We start from the raw sequence: 20,767 nt of genomic DNA on the forward strand, positions 1-20,767 counted from the left end.
TCTATGGCAGCATCTTCTTCTCAGCTGTATTTGTTTTGTCCTTCAAATCTCTCTCATAAAGCTGCTCTGCCGCGTATGTACCCCACTTATTTTGTTATGATTTATAACTTTATTCTAAATCACTATCTCTCTACACAACCATGTCAAATGTTCTAATGTAAAAGACAGCATGACATAAGATTTGGAATTGTATAATGCTGGATATCAATATTTAGTGAAAGTAGAAAAGAAGGCCCAGCCTGAAATAGTATGCAAAAAGATTTATGCAACAAAAGTCAAATGTCTAAATATGAAAGAGTGTGACACATTTGGAGAAGAGTGGCAAAAGAGAAAGAAGGCCCTTCTTTACCCCTAGCATGTTCCAAACTATGGGAAAGTAGGCTCAGTAATTCTAGAGATCATTAAAGAAAAGATCAAAATTTCCCAGAATTCTATGAGAAGAAGATAAACATTCAGATTCATATTTAGATCCTTGAATTTGGGATCACTGCCAAGATCAGAGGGCTAAATAGATCAGAGAGCTAAATGGAGAATACATTTCAAAAATGAAACTATATTGTTCGGCCCCATCCTTCCATTAGGGGAAGGTGTTAGTTAGGCAAACATTGCTCCTTCTCAGAGAAGTTATTGGTTTAATAGCTACTCAGTCTATTGGTTTAATGGCTCAATAAAAAAATGCAACATCCTATTTTCATAACATTTTCCATGGTTAGGGCTTATTTATAATGAAGAAATCAGTCGACGGAGGTTTGGGAAAATGGGACAGGTTTCACCAGGAATGAAGCTAATGAGAGTATGTGTAAAAGTTCCCTTTTAAAGGAAAAAAATTATGATATAAAATTAAGAAATGGTAATCTTTTTGACAGAGTTTTTAAACTAGTTGCTTAACTCTATCTCCAGCTAAACAACATGAAAATGGAAAAAATTGAATACAGAAAATATGGTAATATGAAAAACAATGGGAATTATCCCAATATACTTTCCATAGCCCTCTCATTGGTAATGGTGGATTTTAGGCAGAAAGTATAAAATATAAAACTACTACATAGGTATTGTACTGTGAAAGTGAAAAAGTAAAGTGAAAGTTCTGGGGTTTTATTCCCCCATTAAATATCTCCCAGAAGGCCAAAGCTGACACTCAGAGTTCTGTTATTGTTTTTCAAAGATTGTCATAAATCAGTCTTAAATGCAGAATCTATAGGGGATTAAACACTTTAGGATTAGACAGAAGTAAGCCTCTTCTAAAATTTTTGCCAATGCTCTGAATCTTTGTCACTAAGCTATTGCTATATTTTACCTTCTTTTAAGTTACTAGGACACCTAACATTAGCATCTTTGAGTTAGTGACTCATTGCCAAGACTAGTAGCCCTTTACATTGTATGACACAATACAATCTATGGAATTCGACCATGACTCTTCTGATTTCCCTTTAAAAGAAGAAATCTTGTTTTCCAGGTATATAGTAGAACTTGAATGAATGTGGAACAGGGCTTGATAGAGGACGGCTGTTACATAGACACTCAAGTTTTCCTAATTGGGGAACTATAGCAACATGTATTCAATAACCCTAAGACTAAAACCAAGGTATGCATTTCAAAAATGTGCAGTCAATCTATGGGTGAAATAGATGCCATCTGACTTTCAGGACCCCTGTAGTATTAGAATAAGAAACTACAGTTGGTTAAGTGTTTGCCTACCATGTCTCCCAATGTTATTCCAGTTCACGCACAAATACCTGGAACATCTTTTCCATGCATTATTCATGCAGTGGTGCTCCCAGGGGATAACAGTGACATATAGGCAAACACATATTGGAAGAGAGAGTGAACCAAACTGGGGTAAAAACATGACCTTCCTCCATAAGGTCAAATAGTTTTATTTTGATTAAACACTACAATACAGCATATATCCATTAAAAAAGAAAACTCTATAGTGTATATAAATTATTCCTTCCATTCATCAATTCTTTTCTTTTCCATTACAGCTTTGGTACAATATGAGTTCGATATATAGTATTTAAATACTTTGAACATCACAAACTCAACACAAAGTACAAAACTAATAATCCAAATTAGGGATATTATAGTCTACACAGTGGTATTCAGTGGTAGGAGAAAATCTTACCTTGATGAATTCATGTCACTAGCTAAGCTATAAAGGCATACCTAGCAGACATGACAGAAATATGCACCATTAACCAGCTAATGTGTATATTAGTCTTTGTTTTTGTTTTTTTTTTACAGAATACCAGCAGCAATCATTTGAGTGTTGAGTGAATACGTAAGTCCTCAGCCAGTTTTCCCACCTTGCTCCTCTTTCCTCAAAGGCCATGAGTAATATCTGAAGAAATGTACCACAGCCAGAGCCTCAGAACTTGACCTGCCACCCGGTGTTGCTTATACTCGCACAGTTTGTCCTGCAGCTAGCCGACATCACGGGGACAGTGCTGGAGGGACAGTGTGGACCAATCAGCCTAAGGTTGTTCTGAGGGGTCGGCGGTGTGACGTTACAGTACACAGGCATTCCAGTGGCTGGGAGTGACCCTTGACCTGCCTGGTTAGGTAGAATGATTGGCTGTTGGTATGACTGCTGGGGCAGTCCTTGAGAACCCTGGGTCATTGGCACCTGTAGGGGGACACAAAAGAGAACACTTCATGCAGAGGGACTGTGGTATCATGAAAAATAGTCAACATTTGAGTTACACCTAATAGTTCACCAATCCCAGATCTACCTTTGATTAGCTGTTTCACATTGGGCAAGTCTGGTAATCTCTCTGATTCCCTAGATCATTTGCATAATGATACCTACTTCCAAGTGCCACCGAGAGGATAGCGGGGATGATGTACAATGCTTGGTACACACCTGACATACAGTAAATGCTCAGATGGTGTTCTGATCTTCCTTCCTCTCTCTTGTCTCCCTGCATGGGCTACAGTCCGGATCTCCCACTCTGGATTTCTCTGTTTGGAAAGCCATGCTTCCATTCTGGTTTTATGCAAATGAAGTGGCCCGGAACCATCTATAGCAAGATGGACTTTTGTCCCAGGTACCTAACTCCCTCTCAACCTACAGCTTTAGAGAACATCTACTATGGGGCCGAAGCTAGAAACTGATGCAACGAGTAAGGACTGTCAGGGTAGGAGGGCTGAGGATAAGGTCTTTAGGGCCAGAAGTACCTGGTGCAGTTAAATGTAATGAATAAAGCATTTCACTAACCTTTCACTTCCACTTCCAGTGTATGTCAGGATATCAATCACAGAGGTGCAGAACACTTTTTAAATATCTAACATATGTTTAGTCCGGAAAATGCAGTTGTTAGGCCCCATAAATGCCCTTTTAATAAATCTGGGATGCCATTTTAAAATCTCTTATAACTTAAAAGTGTGGTAAAATGAAGTTTCTTTTTGGGGCGGTGGGTGGGGATGGGGTGTGTACAAAAATGAATGGGACTTTGGCATAAGGGCTTTCTCCTAACAAGGAAAATTTCAATAGAATGACCGAAGGTCTTCCTGAATAGACATTTAGACTAAAGAATTTTCCTCCATAAATAGAAAGTTTATATGAAACCACACTTAGCGGGGAATGCAAAAGCCACAGCAGTTATAGAAGCATATGTTTACCATTTTTTTCTTGTGTATTATCATCTCAATTCAAAGGCAACTATCAACAGTGGCTCTGCCTAGCACCTACCACCCAGCCAACCACCCGACACGGGGATGGACCCACAACCTCTGCTTGGGCAAGTAACACTTTACAAGCCACAATTTCCATGCCACTGCTGTGTACCTGATAAGAAGACATGGTTGGGTAGGAGACCATTACACTTTGCACTGGAGTTCCTGTTGGGTTGCTCATCACGCTCTGACTTTGAGACGGCTGCTGCACTCCCATTAGGCCTTGGAACCCCTGCTGACCAGACATAACTGGCTGGTAACCTGGGAAGAAAAAAAAACACCTTTTAAACTGGTTGTACCAGGAGACACACAAGTGATATGTGGTGAGGCGAGAGCACTTGTTTACAAGGCAACCTTCAGACATCCCGATCTCCACATCAATGCCTTTTTGTTTTTTTTCTTCTCAGTGTGGACAAGAGTCCAAAAAATTGACTGCTATTTCCATCCTTATGCAGAATGGTTCCCTGAGCATGTTGTCAAAATGGTAAATTCTTCATGACACAAGCACAGGAACCTCAACTGACATCAGTTGACAGCTATACATTATAACTTTCATAGACGTCTTTTGCTTTTGTTTTGAGGCTACTCGGAGAATTCACAGATTATCAAGTTTTCTTCTAATTAAACTGACTAATTTTCTTACTCTCCACCCTTTTGTACACTCTCATTTCACCCAGAGACCCCACAAATAGCCTATTAACTTTACATTCATTCTATTTTCCACGTCCTCGTGAACAAGATGATTCAGAACCTTAATTCAATGTCTGCTCCCTTAAACAAAAGGCAATGGTTAAGTGAAAAGTATGGCATGCTTTTATTCTGCTTCACCACTACTAGCTCCAAGGGAATGTTCTGGTAAAACACTCCAATAAGTGACCATGTACATGTAACAGATGCTACAGGATGCAACATTTACATTTATGTGTTATGTGTCCTTCTGGGTGGGTAATTTGGTTGGGTTTCTTTTCTTTCTTTTTTAATGGACCAGAATTTATTTGTTCTAATTATTTTAATCTCCACCACAAGTGATTTTTCTTTCATTTAAAAAAAAAAATTTACAGTTGATATTTAATATTATTTTATATTAGTTTCAAGTGTAGAGCATAGTGGTTAGACATTTATATAATTTATGAAGTGATGCCCCCAATAAGTTTAGTAACCACCTGGCACCACAGATAGTTACTACAGCTGTACTTTATATCGCTGTGACTATTTTGTAACTACCAATTTGTACTTTTTAATCCCTTCACATTTCTCACCCAGCCCCCCAACCCATCTTCCATCTGGCAACTATCAGTTAGTTCTCTGTATCTCTGAGTCTGTTTCTGTTTTGTTTATTTTGTTCTTTAGATTCCACATATAAGTGAAATCATATGGTATTGGTCTTTCTCTGTCTGACTTATTTCACTTAGCATAATACCCTCTAGGTCCATCCATGCAGTCACAAATGGTAAGATTTTATTCTTTTTATGGCCGAGTAATAGTCTATTGTATAATATATGTACCACCTCTTCTTTATCAAATCATCTATTGATGGGCACTTAGGTGGCTCCCATATCTTGGCTATTGTACATAATGCTGTAATGAACATAGGGGTGCATGTATCTTTTTGAATTCGTGTTCTGGATTTCTTTGGCTAAATACCTACAAGTGGAATTGCAGGGTCATAAGGTAGTTCTATTTTTAATTTTTTGAGGCATTTTCATACTGTTTTTGGTGCATAGTAGCTGCACCAATTTGCAATCCCACTAAACAGTGCACAAGAGGCGGGTTCCCCTATCTCCGCATTTTTGCCAACACTTGTTGTTTGTTGATTTATTCCGACAGATGTGAAGTGATATCTCATTGTGGTTTTAATTTGCATTTCTCTGATGATTAGTGACTTTGAGCATCTTTTCCTATGTCTATTGGCCATCTGTATGTCTTCCTTGGAGAAATGTCTATTCTTAAAGGAAGTGTGTAAACTATTCTTACAAATGTTGGGAAGAAAGTGATGATTTAGGTGAAAATGATATGGTAGCAGAGAAATGAAACAAATTCACTTTATGCTGTAAAATAAGGTTCTTTCAGAGGTTGTATTATTAACCTGAGAATGCAACTGCTATCTTAATACAATTCTCTGAGAGAAAATCTTTAAAATCCTAGATTTTTCTTAACACCAACACTAAGCTTTACAATCAGATTTTAAAAAAAAAATTGAAACACAGGGTAAAAATAATTCCTAATAAATATGCACTGTTAATAAATAATCATACTTTGAGGGCATGTGAGAGTTTTAACTTTATGTTGAGGAAGGTGAAGAAGGATAAAATTAAATTACAATTTTTTATGGAGGACAATATTTGTATCTTTGGCCATACAAAAGAGTATCTTCACTCATCTTAGAAATATTGTGGAATATTTACTGAGTGGTATGAAATGTGAGAAACATTGCAAACAAGGCTTGCAAAGAGTCACTGACTTAAGAGATCAGCTCGGTTCATCAAACGAGATGAAACAAGGTGTACTCATTCTGGAACATCTGAGAGAGCAAGGTTGGGGAAACACCAAGTTGGGAGGCCTAACATGCCGGTGGTCAGTAGGTAGGGCGAGTGTGTAATTTACAAGTCACCCTTTGAAGCATATCAAACAATACTGAAGGAGGGAAAAAGAGTGAGGAGGTGGTGTGACCCCTTCCCGGGGGGATGCAGAGCCTGTGAGGGCACGATTCATCTTCGCGGAGAGCACAGATGCAGTGGCTGTGGTGTCTCCCTCCCCAGGCCTCCTCTGCCTGCTGATTTGTGAACTTTAATATTCGGTTCTGCATCGCAATGGGCTACCAGCTCTGTGCTGGGCTTCCCACAGTAAACACACTTAAGGCAAATAAAGATTTATGTGGAGAGCAAATAATGCTCTACAATTTCAAAATGAAACTCAAGTGTAAAGGAAGCCCAATTTATATTCATGAACCCCATTCATTACTCAATTTGCTCTCCAGGCAAGACATTTACACCTGGAATGGTTTAATTGGAGGTACCCATTTCTGTAAATTATGTTGCAGGAGGTAAGTAGGTAGCAGAATGGTCCTTAGACAGGAAGCTGTTTGGAATATGAATCTGAGCTCTGGTCCAGGAAGAGACAAATAGAAATGTGATAGCAGTGACCTAAGAATGAACTAACAGTGTCTGACTGGGACACGACACACCAGAAGGCAGAGATGCCAGTGCTGGTGGCAACCTGCTTATCTTGTCTATTCAAATGAGAAATGTGTTCCGGTTTGTGAATTCTTAGCTGTGAAATGATCAGTTTTTCATATCTATTGAGGATTAGCAAGATAGAATACATCTTAGAAAACCAAAACAGCAACAGTATCTGCCCTGTAGGCACGCTATGGAGATCATAAAGACATTAGCTATTTTTATTTCTTTCTCAGTCAAGATTCATTCAATTTTCAAGTCACACGTGCCATTTATTTTCTGAAGGTAAAAAGGTTAGGAGTGGACAAACACCTCCCAGAAAATAAAAGAATGCACTCTGCTAAGATTGAGGAGTTATAAGATTTAAAATGCCTGGATCTTATAAATTTGAAAATTTAATAGTGTTTCTACTAAAATACAACAGTTACTGAATAGTAATTGCAGTTTGAGGATAATTCATTAATATTCTGTCAAGGAAACATTTCTCGTGATGTTTCCTTGACAGAATATTAATGAATTAGCCCAATTATGAAAAATCAGAATGTAAACTGATTAAGGATTATAAATTGGCATGACTGCGACTGACATCATTTTAACTCTTACTCAAATACTTTGTTACAAAACCAACACTTTGGAAATGAATGAATGACATAATGGTAACCTGTACTCTAAGGTTTTTGTTTCCCTGCTGTTGGCTATGGAGGTTGAAGATGGGGAAGGGTGTAGTTAAGAGGGCAAAATCTACGTAGCAAATTAATCTACCTCCTACCCCAAGTACCAAAGCAGTGTAATTTTCATGTTGGATTTATTAAAGGAAACATTCTTAATATGGTAAAATGTCTTTTCAAATGATTAAAGTTAATAATCTGCTAAATATAAAAATCACTTATCTTGGACAAATCAAAATACAAATATTTCTCCAAGTTCCTAAGGGATCAGCTAGCTGTTTGATTCTGAATCCAAACTCTGCTCTTTGTATGTAATTTGGAGATGGAATTATAGTTAGCTCAGGTGTGGTGTGGCTGGTGAAGAATGTGAAGAAGAAAAATGCTTATCCAGTACTAGTCTCTCTCTCTCTGCTGAATTTTCATACTTCATGCATTGCACCCCTTTCTGATATCTGCTGGGTTCTGTTTCTTGGTTTCCTATCAATCAATTCCTCTACACTTTCATCTCCTTTGAAACATTTCCACTATAAACTAGCTAACTAGCTCTATTTATTGATCACTTAACTCTAATTCAAACAGTGAATTAGTACTTTTACCTTATTGCCACACAATCCTGGGAGGCAGCCACTGTTATTAAACTCCTTTTACCAAAAAGACAAGTGTGACTTAGAGAGCTGTAGGAACTTGTCAAGGTCATGCAGGAGGGAAAGCTAGAATTCAAGTTGTGGTTTCTTGACTTTGACACCGTTGCCAAACTCACTCACTAAGTGGTAGCACTATTTATACATTCTTACAACTTTCATCCACTAACATAATCCCTTAGTGTGGCAGATACTCAATGGCCATTTATTGCATTCATTGTTTTTTCAATAGTTAAAACAATTGAATAAAGAGGACAAGAGTTATGATCCACACTTTGTTGAGCAAGATCTTGCTGGTATCCAAGAAAGAAAGAAAATCAAAGGCAAAGCATTTAACTGCCCTGTCAAAATCAACTCACACCAATCAATAATTGTTTTAAAGTTTGTTACTCAGATAATGGGGCACCAGACAGACAGTTGGGTTGCAGTGCAGTGGGGGTTAGTCAAATAGACTCTAGTCTTTTCATTTACTTCATTAGTTTCTAATCAGCTGATACTATAGTTTTCAATTACTACAACTGTTTCAAATAATGGCTCTTCTCAATCTTTGAAGACTGTATTTCCTCTGAATCGTTTTCTCAAACTGATGTTAAAATATAAGGTTAATTTATTTCCACATTAAATGTAAGATCGATTTGGTCATTTGACTGTTCCAGGCAACTGGCTGCCCCTAGGAAAGTCACTTGACATTTGGAAACAAAAGTAGTGTTAATAGTTTTGAAAGATAAAAATAAGGGAGAAAGGATACGCAGGGACTCTGCAGAACAAACTAGGATGGCAGATGGAGAAATGAAGACCCCCCCAGGCCACTCAGGCTGTACTATTGGAGTTTATAGACTGCTATCATTATGCTTTCTAATTCTGCGAACACTATGGATTTGTTCCCCAGGTTGACTTTGTTCCTAGAATACTGACTCTAACACAGGGAGTCCTTTCTAGCTTCATCTACCTATAGCTCTTTGGTGGCCTTGGGTGGGGACAGCATGATATGATGATATTTCTCTGGTTTCCTGAAAGCAGAACCACCACCTTATGCTTCAGAGAGGTGGATTTGGGGTAGTGGATGCCCCTTGCCTGCTACCCCACCCTCATGTAAAATAGAAGACGGCCCCAACAGTTCTCTTTACACTGACGCCTACCAGAACCAGGGGTCGTTGGGCACTAAGGCAGGCACCTCACTTCACTAGCCTTTACAGAGCTTTCCTACGCTAATACAAGTCCCAGGTGATAAATCCCAGGTGTGACGATGTGGGCCAAGTGGGGTCAACTTTGCAAAGCAAAGTGTGAATCTTTTGAAGCATTTTGTCTTCTTGCTAACCTCCCAATTTACAGGACTTCAAACTCTAAGGAGGACTTTTAAAACGAGAAAGCCATGTAGCTGAGTTAGAAGCCATTCCTAATCTTCAAACACGTTCAAAGATTAAGATATAGGATACAAATACCTAACCTGCAAATCATAATCAGATACTGTTCTGTTCTTAGACATGAAGTAAAACAGCATGACATGGTCCTAAGAATTCTAAAAGGAGAATACAAGAAATTGCTTTTTTTATTTTTTTCTTAACACCCATTAGGACTTCTTTCATCTTTGTGCCCAAGTCTGCCTTCATTTTATTTATGGTAGTCTCTGCATCTATCTTCTTTCTTTTCCCCACCATTTATTATTCAGTGGTTTTAATTCCTTAGGAACAGATGCATAATGACCTGCAGGGAGTCTGCTTGGGGATGGAGGTAATGCAGTATGTGTCCCAGCAATGACCAATCCATCCCAATGCATTTGAGGAGAGCTGTGACAGGCCCTAAGTGGAACCATGCTTCCTGAAGCCGTAGTTTTCCTTCGTACTTGCTCTTTTGCTCATTAGCTTTCATACTGCACAGAGTGTAATTCTTAAAAGCCTCTTTACTGTCCCCTGAGAACATCCACGCATGGGTCATTTTCTAATGGCAATACACATCAGATGAACCATCCTATTACTGCAAGCTCGGGGGCCTCTTCACTGCAATTATACCGTCCTGATCCATGTTATCGCAACTACAAAGCTGGTTTTCTTTCTCTCTCTCTCTCTTTTTTATTTTTTTTAAATCAGGGCAAACATGAGAGACATTGTTAAATGACTTGAGGAATGGATCATGCACGGAATTTCAATGAATGCCTCTGAGGGAAGCTGGCATTGAATTCCATTTTAAATGGAAGAGGCTGTCATATTATTGAAGCAATTCTCTGAACTTTCCTGGCCCATAGTGCTGTGCTGACAGCCAGAGAACTTCAACAACTCAGAGGGAGAAGAGCTGCATGAAAGGCTCACAAATGTTTTCCTTTCTTAATGAGGCTGTGTGGCTTAGAAGAAAACGTGGCATTCTTGCACCTCTACCGGTGTTAATTATGGACATGCTGAAAACCAGGCTGGGTGGCAGCGAACTGCTGCTGAGGCAACATAAGGAGCTTTTTCCCCAGAGGAAGCTTAGGGCAAAGTCAGGATGGAGATCGCTCTGATAACATTCCCCCTGGTGGATTGCTTTTGATCTGCTGGATAGAACAGGATAATCACGATGTCAAAAGTCATGGGGTCAACACCATTGTGATCCAAAACTGTCACTGTCACATAGCTACAGGGTGCAACCTGGCCTTGGCCAACTGTTTTGAAAATAAGTGCTACGGTCACAGATTCAATCTGCACAAATCTACCTATCACTACAACAGGAAAAACTACTTCATAGGCAACAAATAGTGAAACAACATGTCCCCTTTATATAATAAATCACTGCACATTATTTTCCCCAAGTAGTAAAAGATAACTATCTTTCAATTTCAGACTGGCAGCGTTCTTACCCAAACATTATTCCAGTGGTAGATTTAACAATGATACAGTTCTCGTGGTATAGAGTGTATTGGAAGGCAACGGCAATAATCCGGGGCAGAGACTAAGACATGAACTAAGGCAGGGGTGGTAGGGATGGACAGAAGGAGCACATCACATCAGATAGATACGTAGCATGTGAACTGTCAGAAACTGGCATCTAGGATTTTTAGAGGTATCACATGTTTGATGGACAGGAGTTTGGATGAATTGACGGTACCATAATCATGAATATCAGCTGTCTGCTGGTAAACTGACTCTGATAAAATCTCTGATATGTAGCGCTTATTTCCCTGGTGTAAATATTTCCACTGTGGCCAATTTCAAGCTACACATGGCTTAACAATCAGCCGGCAAAATTCCTAATTTTTCTTCCTTCCTTCCTTCCTTCCTTCCTTCCTTCCTTCCTTCCTTCCTTCCTTCCTTCCTTCCTTCCTCCCTCCCTCCCTCCCTCCTCCCTCCCTTCCTTTTTTAACATTGCTCTTGTAAACCTGAATGAGAGCGCTCTGGCACACCACTGACCAAAATTCAATGTCCAACAATCAAATTTTCAGTTCCTTAAATTTTGTTCTTTTTATTCTTTTTTTCTTCAAGCCTTATTTACTCTTTGCTTTTTGACATTTGGTGTAAAAATGACTATAAGATCCATGCAGAGAGCTAATGCAATTGGTGGAGATAGGAATAGAAATGTATAATACACTGGGATGACAATAGGATAGGAACATATCTCAGACTCATGGATCACTGAAGAGGGAGATTTACGTCTGGTGTGAGTGGGGAAACGGGACGCGTGTGAGAGAGGTTTTCCAGGAGATTGTTTGAATGTAGCATTAGAAGAAGAGCAGGTGTTTGCTGATGGAGTGGCGTGAAGTGGGAATAATCAGGATAAAGGGGGCATAAACATAGGACCAGCATGTGAACAGCCCAGAGATCTGAAACAATATGTTTAGAGTCTTCAGAGGTGACGGCGGGCGAGAAATGGGGAAAGGCAGGACAGAAAGATAGAAAGGAGCCAGGCTCAAATCCTAGGGCCTTGAAAACCATTTCTGGTATTGGAATTTGATGTTGAAAGACTTAGGGGGCCCTGTAAGGTTTATAAGCAGAACAATATAATGATGGATAACCATTGCATAAAGTTTCCTCAGGAGTCAATTTGGGGTTGCGTAAGTGGAGGTAGAGAGACTCCTAGGGCTTGGGGAAGGGACATAGCAATAATTCAGGGCAGAGACATGAACTAAGGCAAGGGTGGTAGGAATGGAGAGAAAGGGCACATAAGAGAGATACTTAGGATGTGAACTGTCAGAAACTGGCATCTATGAATGGCAGAGAGGGTGCAACACAAAGAAAAAACCCGAGAATAAATCCCAAGTTCTGGATTGGTAAGAGAGTTGACTGTAGTGCCTTAGCCGTACATGCAAGAGGGACACCAAATGGAGATGATCAGTGACCACAAGGGCAAAATAATTCTGGGGCACAGGCAAACAGCCTGAAGTCATCAGGACATCCCTGCTCATAGAGCCAATATACTTATGAGTGGGTACAGACTAAGAAGACAATCCAGATGGAGCCCCAAAGCACAATGTTACTCAAATACTGGTCTGAAAAAAAAAAAAAAAGAAGCCTGAATAGGAGAAATGAGAAGGAGAAACAATGAGTAGAGCTGCAGAACTGCCAAGGAAGAGAAGAAAGTAGTCCCTAGGTTCAAAAATATACTGGTGATCTCGACAAAAGCAAAGGCAGTCATGGGTAAAGCTACCAGATAAGAAGGAAAAGGAAGGAAAGGGATTCCCTTGAGAGGCCTGACAGTGAGTCCGAATGTTGGGCAGAGAGCTAGAGGGAAACACAGGATCGACTAGATTTTATTATTTTCTTTTTGTTGCTGTTTTAACATGGGATAAATGTGAAATAAAGGTTTTTATATTTTAGAAAGGAAAATAAAGAGGAAAAGATTAAAAATATGGAAAAGAGTAAAAAAAATCTATGAAAATGTCATGATTCATAGCATATGAAACATCAAGAGATGTATATGACCAAGAAGGTTGGGATCTGCGTGACAGAGAGTCAACATGTTTCTCTCTGGACCACCTGATAGCTTTCAGTGTCACCTCCGCACTATTATACACCTCATTTGATCCAGCAGTAAACTTTCCTGGATCTTTCCTCTCTGCCAACTGGTTTGAAGACAAGACAGCTCCGGGAGTTTGTGAGGAGACATGAAAAAAAGGCCATAATTTGGGGAAGGCAACAGAAGCTACCCAGGAGAACTTTTGACAAGAATCTGAAGGAAAGACACTCTTATTTATTTGATGAATATGATCAGTGTTCACATGGAATTGCAATAACTGAAGGAAGTCTTGATTAGAGATGAATGAGAAGCTCACGGCGCCACAGTAACTTTCCACTCAAAATTAATTGACAGGATCCAATGAGATGATGCCATGTTCTACATTATATACTGAAGGAGACAATGACATGAAATTTCCATGAAGAAACTGAAACAAGCATCAATAAGATGTTTCCTGCAATATTGCAGATACATGTTCTTTGAATATACCGTGTTTCCCCGAAAATAACATCTAGCCGGACCATCAGCTCTAATGTGTCTTTTGGAGCAAAAATTAATATAAGACCTGGTATTATTTTACTATAATATAAGACCCAGTCTTATTTTATTTTACTATAATACCGGGTCTTATATTAATTTTTGCTCCAAAAGATGCATTAGAGCTGTTGGTCTGGCTAGGTCTTATTTTTGGGGAAACACAGTATACATATACATATGTATACATATATGTATATATACATATATGTATATATGTATATATACATATATGTGTATATATACACATATACATATATATACACACATATACATATACACATACACATACATATACATATATATATATATATATATATATATATATATATATAATGCTAAGCAGTAATGCTTTCAGGATTTAGTTTCTTCTGATTTTTCCTTAAGGTCCAGATCTATATAATCAGTCAGTTTTGAATTTTAGAATGCCAAGAAAGTTAAAAAGTCAACTTGTTTGCATTTCATTACAACCCAAGAGTAATTAACTGGTTTTAGATTATATAATGTATAATTCAAAAACAAACAAACAAAACAAGGAAAAAACAACAACAACAAAAAAAACCAAAAAACAAAAAACTGACCTTGGTAAAAATTTACATAGTCTACCTATAATCAATATTTTACAAAGAGAATTTGGGGATAAACACTTGCAAAGTTTTCATTATAGCTTGAGTTTGGGGAACATGACTTCTGATTCCCTATTTTTCTGTCACTTCATCAATATTCCAACAGATGGCCCCAGAGTAAAGCCTCTGGGCACCAGATGATGTCACAACTCCAAACAACAATAAAGAGATACTTTCTGTTTACCTACATAATCAACTCATGATTATTCTTAGTAACAGCAATAAGAAATATCTTTAATCTCACCATGAGGGAAACTATTATTTAAAAGTATGGTTTTTATCTGGATTGAGACAACAATCAGAAGTCTTCAGGCTTGTCCGCACAAATACAAAAATGTGCTTATCTTTTCAGCTGTCTGGAATTGGAAGCTATGGTCAACACTTAAATCCCATTACACAATAATTAAAGTGAAAATAAAACTGAAGGACAAATGGTCTGTCCTGAAGGCTCTTTCCATCATCTCTCTAGGGCAGGCTGTCTCCACTGTTGACAGAACAGTTTTATTTTATTTTATTTTTAATGGTCTGCTCCAGGGTAGGAAGAGAAATGATTCAGATCATTCACTTGTTAACTTTTCCTTTCAACCTAAGGCATTTAAGGATAATATTCATATTTCATCATGGTTAAATGCTTTATAAGCACCCAAATGGAGCACGAGCATTTTAAGATAGTCACAACCTTTCTTGCCTGACGTTCCTTTCAAGGCCTCATAGAAGCAGCCCTGCAAAGCAGAACCAGCTCTCTCGACCTTTAGGCAGAGGGAGCCCTCTGGGTCAAATGCATGGCTGCTGTCTTCAGTGTAATGAGCCAAGGTAAACACACATCGGGTCTAAGAGAACTTGGAAGAGGCCTCAAGTTCAATTGTTGGCGGGACACAGGGCTACTCTTAGCAGTACTGCTGAGAGAATGCTAATCCAGGCACATCCTTACCCAGCAAGGTTTGCATGCTGCCCTCTCAGAGCTCTGCACTCTGTTTGCCTCTCCATCCTGCCTCATTATCTTGTCTCCACCTCTGACTGACTGCTTCCCCACCCCTCCCTGGAGCTCTACTCCCAGGATCAAAGGTTCTCAGCCTTGGCCTATCCCAGAACAAATTGAAGGGCCAGTTAAAACGCAAATTGCTGGGCTCCAACCCCAGGTTCTGATTCAGTAGGTTGGGGCTGGGGCCTGAGAATGTGCCCTTCTGACGAGTTCCCAGGTGATGCTGATGCCACTGGTCTGGGGACCCCATTTTGAGAATCAGTGCGGGGCCTTGGCTCTCAATAAATACTTCCGCCTTGAATTCCTCTTATTTAATCCACCCATTTTCCCTCTCTTAGAGAGGGTGATGGGAATCTGGCAAACACACACTGTGGGAAGCGACCGCTCCTCTCTGACTTCATTTTCCTTATCTGCAAAATGGGGACAGTCCTTTTCTCAAGGAGTGTAAGGGTGAACTAAGATCCAACTTGCAAGACACATTCTAGTGATTGAGCAATGATCAATCAATATGTGCAATTGCCCTGCCCTTGTTCTTGGCACTTTCCACCTTCTAGGAACTTGAATTACATTTTATTCCTTATTTAGGTCCTGCTTCCCACCCAGGTAGATTACAGTCCTTTGGAAAAGGAAGCATGTCTCTGCTGAGTCTTGTATTTTACATTCAGCACCTCAAGCAGACCTATTGATGATGTTGGTAAAGAAACTGCCCCTATTACACTCACCCTACAAAAATCCTGCAATGTCACATAATAGAAAATAAACCAACAAACAAAAACCTGGAGGAAAAGAATGAAGAAACAATGTACTCAGAACAGAGCGCCCAAAGCCATGCCCAGACATGCGGGGTGGCAGAAGGGAAACAGTTTGTCCCGATCGCAGCAAAATACAGAAAATGTCGACCAGATGTCAACTGTTTTCTCTTACCCTCTTTGCCTCTGGAAAAAAAAAAAAAAAGTTCCTTCTAACAGCAGATCAAGAGGGCGTGGCCCACTTTTCTATTTCCACCTGTTGCTGTGGAGATGGGGGAAGGATAGATCCAAACAGGAGAAAGAGGAAGGAATATGGGAAGTTGCTGAACAAGGGAGTGGAGAGGGAAGGGAAAAAAAATGCATCTGAAACAGATTCTGTTCGGCATTCTCAAACCTATCTGTTAGCAGTTGGGAAGGCATCAAGGAAACCAAACCAGATTTTTGTAGCCTCATGTTTTGTTTTTAGGACATCACTGAGTTTGCTAACCAATGGTTATACTCTCGTGTGACTATGCCTCAACTTTCATTTGGTCGAAAAAAAAAAAAAAAAAAGTAAGGAAGTACCAAGAGACCTGGACCATACCTACTTTCCCTGATACAGCATACAGCATACACCTGGTATTCCTTGCTTTACGACATCTCTTCTTTTTCCCCATTAAGCCTCCAGGACCTGACTGCACAACGGTTCTGGAGATCTCTTGGTCCAAGAGGTTCTGGGTGTTGAAGCTGAGGTTTAGAGGGCTAACTGTATCCCAATGTTCAGATATAGATATTGGCAGTTATTTACCAAAAGGCAACATTCTGAGGAAGTCATATAGTGGGTTAGTATGGACCACATTTGCACTAACTCAATCCAGGAAGAGCAAGCATTCTCCGTTCTTCATCCATACTAACATTATTGTGTCTGCCTTACTGTACTTACTGGGCTAAGCACTTTAGACATGGATATAATTATTATTCTCATTTTACAGAGCATGAAAATAAAGCACAGGAATTGAATAGCTTGTTTAGAACCATGCATCCCAGAAGTGCCAAAATTAAGATGCTGGTGTTCTGCGTGTTTCTCTCACCATTTGGTTCTGGCAGGCCACAGAATTCCACTCAAATGATTCATCTGAAGAGCTATCAATAAAGAGAGCATTGCCAAATGAGTAGGCAGGTTAAGTGCCCACAAGCAAGGTAGATACCCACAGCCTAATAATGGTGGGGAATGGTTTTCTCCCCTTAGCCTGAAAGTCTTAGGGAAGGAGCCAGTGTTACCGGAAGCCAGTAAGAGCTAAAGGGGCCATGTGGAGAACCAACTGACTCCCAAGGCAGGGGGGAAGTCTGAAGAGACACCATCGGTCTAACCTTCTGCCCCCTGATCTCTTGCGGTTGATACCTTCCATTAGTAAAACACACTTGGAAGCCACAGGCAAAGGAAACAGAGAGATGCAGTGTGTGGGGGTCAGAAGAGAAGGATCAGGAATGACTATGTGATGGGAGAAGAGGCAAACAGAATAGCTAGCATGTCCCTTCCCTTCAACGATTCCAAGAATACATTCCTGCAAGCTGTATTCCTGCAAGCCAACCTGCTCAAATGAAGATTTTAAAGATAGTTGGATAATAATTTCAGCAGAGTGCTACCTTTGGTTTTATAGATTTTTCCCCCCTCAGAGATGATCCATTTTAAACACCTGATAATATGTCAGACTATGCACTTAGCATGACTGCTTCAGCAATTAAGTAAATGTTAACTCGCAAATTTTTATGTCATTAGATATTAGGGCAGAATATTTGACTCTTTGCCCTAATGCTTGCCTTTCCATTTTGAGGAAATGGCAACATTTGTAGGGAATTGATAATAACTTAGGAGGTACTATAAAGTAATGTTACTGTTTAAATATCCTGTAGGGCAAAGACAAAAAAAGTTAAATTATGATTCAACTCAAGCAGTACTACTCATTTTGTTGCATTTGACATTTTCCTTCTCTGGCTGCAGATCCAGATGGCTGAGATCAAACGGATAAGAATGGGCAAAGAATATTTCAGGGGAAATGGAAAAGGGAAAAGAGGAATCTAGTTTATTTCTCTAACGACCCTAACTGATCTTCCATTCCTCAAGCCTATTTGGTTTAGAAAATGCTCTGTCATCAATTAGTCTCCAGTTTAGTATATTTAGCCATAATTTTTCAAACTTTTAAAGCAACAATCATCAATGTGAACTACTATATAGGAATATTTAAATGAGACTTTAAATAAGCATTCTGGGGTTAAATCTAAATTTCTGCTTCCTAATGGAAAAATCACAGACTCTATAATCAGACAGACAAGAAAGAGGTTGAATGCCATTTTCCACCCACTGGCTCTGTGACTGGGGGAAGTTATCTAAAATCTTTGAGCATTGTTTTGCTTGCCTATTAACTGGGGGCTAAAAATTCCCAATTCCCAGGGCTTTTCTGAAGGTCAAGTAGATATAGGGTCATGTGACTCATCCGTCTTTCAGCACATGCCATTTTCTACCTACATGAGAGTTCACATTTGTTTCCACCACATGGTGCTACATAAATGATAGTATTTTCATCTCTGCAGAATTGTACCTTAAATGAAAAACAAACTGGGTGTTGACAACAGTACCAGGATGGACTCTACCTACCCTGTTGCCCACCCTCCCTTACCCCCGCCCCCCCCAAAAAAAAAGAAAAAATTCTTTGAACTGCTCCTTCTAGCTGATCATATTCAGGCTTCAGTTCCTCACATTTTCTCCAAACCAAGCGCAATCCACATGGATGTGACCATGGGTGATGCAATGACTATGCTGTTCTGTCCTTGGATTATGTGGAAAGTGCCATTTCTAGAAGCAAAAAGCAGCAGAAGCAGCTCTGAACGAAGGTAGGCAAAGCACCAGCATAGCAGGGAGTGCCAAAGGCAAGCTGGTCAGAAGGGCGAGCAACTGTTTGGGTGCAGGCAAGAATCATTTGGAAGGTATGTGGGCCCAGACTCAATCCCTGGTGGAACGCCCATTTCTAGGCTGTAGCTTTAGGCCAGCCGGGGGTGCTGTGTTCTTTAGTTAGAGGCTCTCCTCCATGTCGAATCCCAAGGACTAAGGGAAATGTGCAGCTCCTTTTGTTCTGATACAAGAAACAAACCCACTCCCCCCTCTGTCTCTAGTGTCCTAATCACAGCTATGCTTACATCTCCCATAGGCTACATTTGCTTGCCCTGATCAGAGTACTCAGGAAAAGCAGAGCTGCCCTTCATCTAAAGCCATCTCAGAGCAAAGGGGTGCTGAGTGCACCCTGAGTTCAAGCAGGCACCTTTCAGCCTTTTTTTGGTGACTTATTAAATGGAGGCCCCTGTCATGGCATCAAAGAGAAGATGCAAAGCAGGGCCTCCTGCTTTGCTCCCCAGGCTGGCTGCTCTCTCCAGGGCCCACCTCCTGTTTTGTTAGACTATTAGAATGCTCCCCAGCACCTTGAAACCCCTGAGAGCCTCACAGAAGCACAAAGCATCTTCCACTTGACGAGTATTTCTAACCTGACCATTTTGCACTATTTTTGTGCTAGATGATAAAGCAAGTGATTTTCAAGAAAAAGTATAATATTTTCAATTAACATATTATTGATTATATTATAGTATTCTTTCAAATGAAATATTTAACAACATTCATGATATATATGGACACATTTTACTTTCCCCCTTTAACAAATGACACATAATATTTCATTTGCTTTCTATTTAACCATGTGAGAAAATAAAAATCATGGTTTGAAATGTTGGGCTTGGGGACCAAGTGAATAATAAAATGGACATTTAAATTAAGGACATGTTGAAGTACCAAAATAGATTTTTAAAAAGTGCTTTTTAACTTGATGTTTGGAAATGTTCCACTTTCTGCATTAAAAATTAACTGGCTGGTTTTGAGGATTTTGTGTTTTGTTTCCAACTGATGAGATAAGACAAAAGGATTCACACTGCTCACTGCAAGCACTTATCCACAAAAACACACACTGTAGATTACACACACTGTAGATATAGCCTTTACCCCTCCTAAACAAAAAGACAAACTGCATACAAATGTCACCATTTTCCTCTTTCAAACTTTGGAATGTATTGACTTTTTAAACACTAGTTTCTATATAATATACATTATCCAAAGGGGCATAAAATGGAGATTAAAATCTACCTCCCTCCTGGATTTTTTTTTTTTAAATGATGGAGGCAAATATTGCAGTTATATATAGGGTGATCGTATGTGTCTGTTAATGCCTGTTTCTCTAGTGTAATTATTAATATTCTTCCTTTTTGCTCTCATATGTGTGTGGGTTGAGATAATTGGACAATTATTATAGATACATTATATATACACATACATACACAGACGTGCATACATTTACACACATATATATGTGTAATTTAAATGTACATGTGCTTGCATGCATGTGCATATGTACATTTATACATAAATATACCTTTCTTAAAGGAAACTAGTGAAGATTTTATTAACTGAATTTAGAAAACTGTTACTCTCTTTTGTGCTCCTCATAAATTGCATTGCGACATTTGTTCTTTCTCTTTCTGTTTTTAACCAATGGTCCATTATGAATATGTGCTAAACAATGTATGGCTAGAATTGAAATTATTTAAATCAGTTTGGCAGATAATTGGGTTCAAAACAGTGCCAAAAGAAATAAATGAATAACTGAGTTATGGTATGCTTGCTCTTCTAATCTCTACTAACAGCCTCCCACCCAGAGAGCATCTTCAGAATTCTTTTTTGGGGGGGATGAGAGGGGGGTGGAAGAGGGGTGATG

The 20,767-nt window shown here is 39.3% G+C and overlaps 1 protein-coding gene across 18 annotated transcripts in view; it reads right to left on the reverse strand.

Annotated features, from left to right (window-relative positions):
* Nucleotides 1–1,840: 1,840 nt before the first annotated feature.
* The window catches only part of ARPP21 (cAMP regulated phosphoprotein 21), a 422,242-nt gene continuing 403,315 nt past the window's right edge, over nt 1,841–20,767 (reverse strand). For all 18 annotated transcript variants that reach the window (XM_074312647.1, XM_074312643.1, XM_074312653.1 and 15 more), the window contains 2 exons: nt 3,788–3,936; nt 1,841–2,626 (listed from right to left, as the gene is read on the reverse strand). In XM_074312647.1, coding sequence (XP_074168748.1) covers nt 2,369–2,626; nt 3,788–3,936 — 407 coding nt within the window. In that variant the 3' untranslated portion in view covers nt 1,841–2,368. The remainder of the gene's footprint in view (nt 2,627–3,787; nt 3,937–20,767) is intronic.

The sequence above is a fragment of the Rhinolophus sinicus genome, linkage group LG10 (genome assembly GCF_036562045.2).
Source record: "Rhinolophus sinicus isolate RSC01 linkage group LG10, ASM3656204v1, whole genome shotgun sequence".
In the NCBI taxonomy this organism is placed as follows: Eukaryota; Metazoa; Chordata; class Mammalia; order Chiroptera; family Rhinolophidae; genus Rhinolophus; species Rhinolophus sinicus.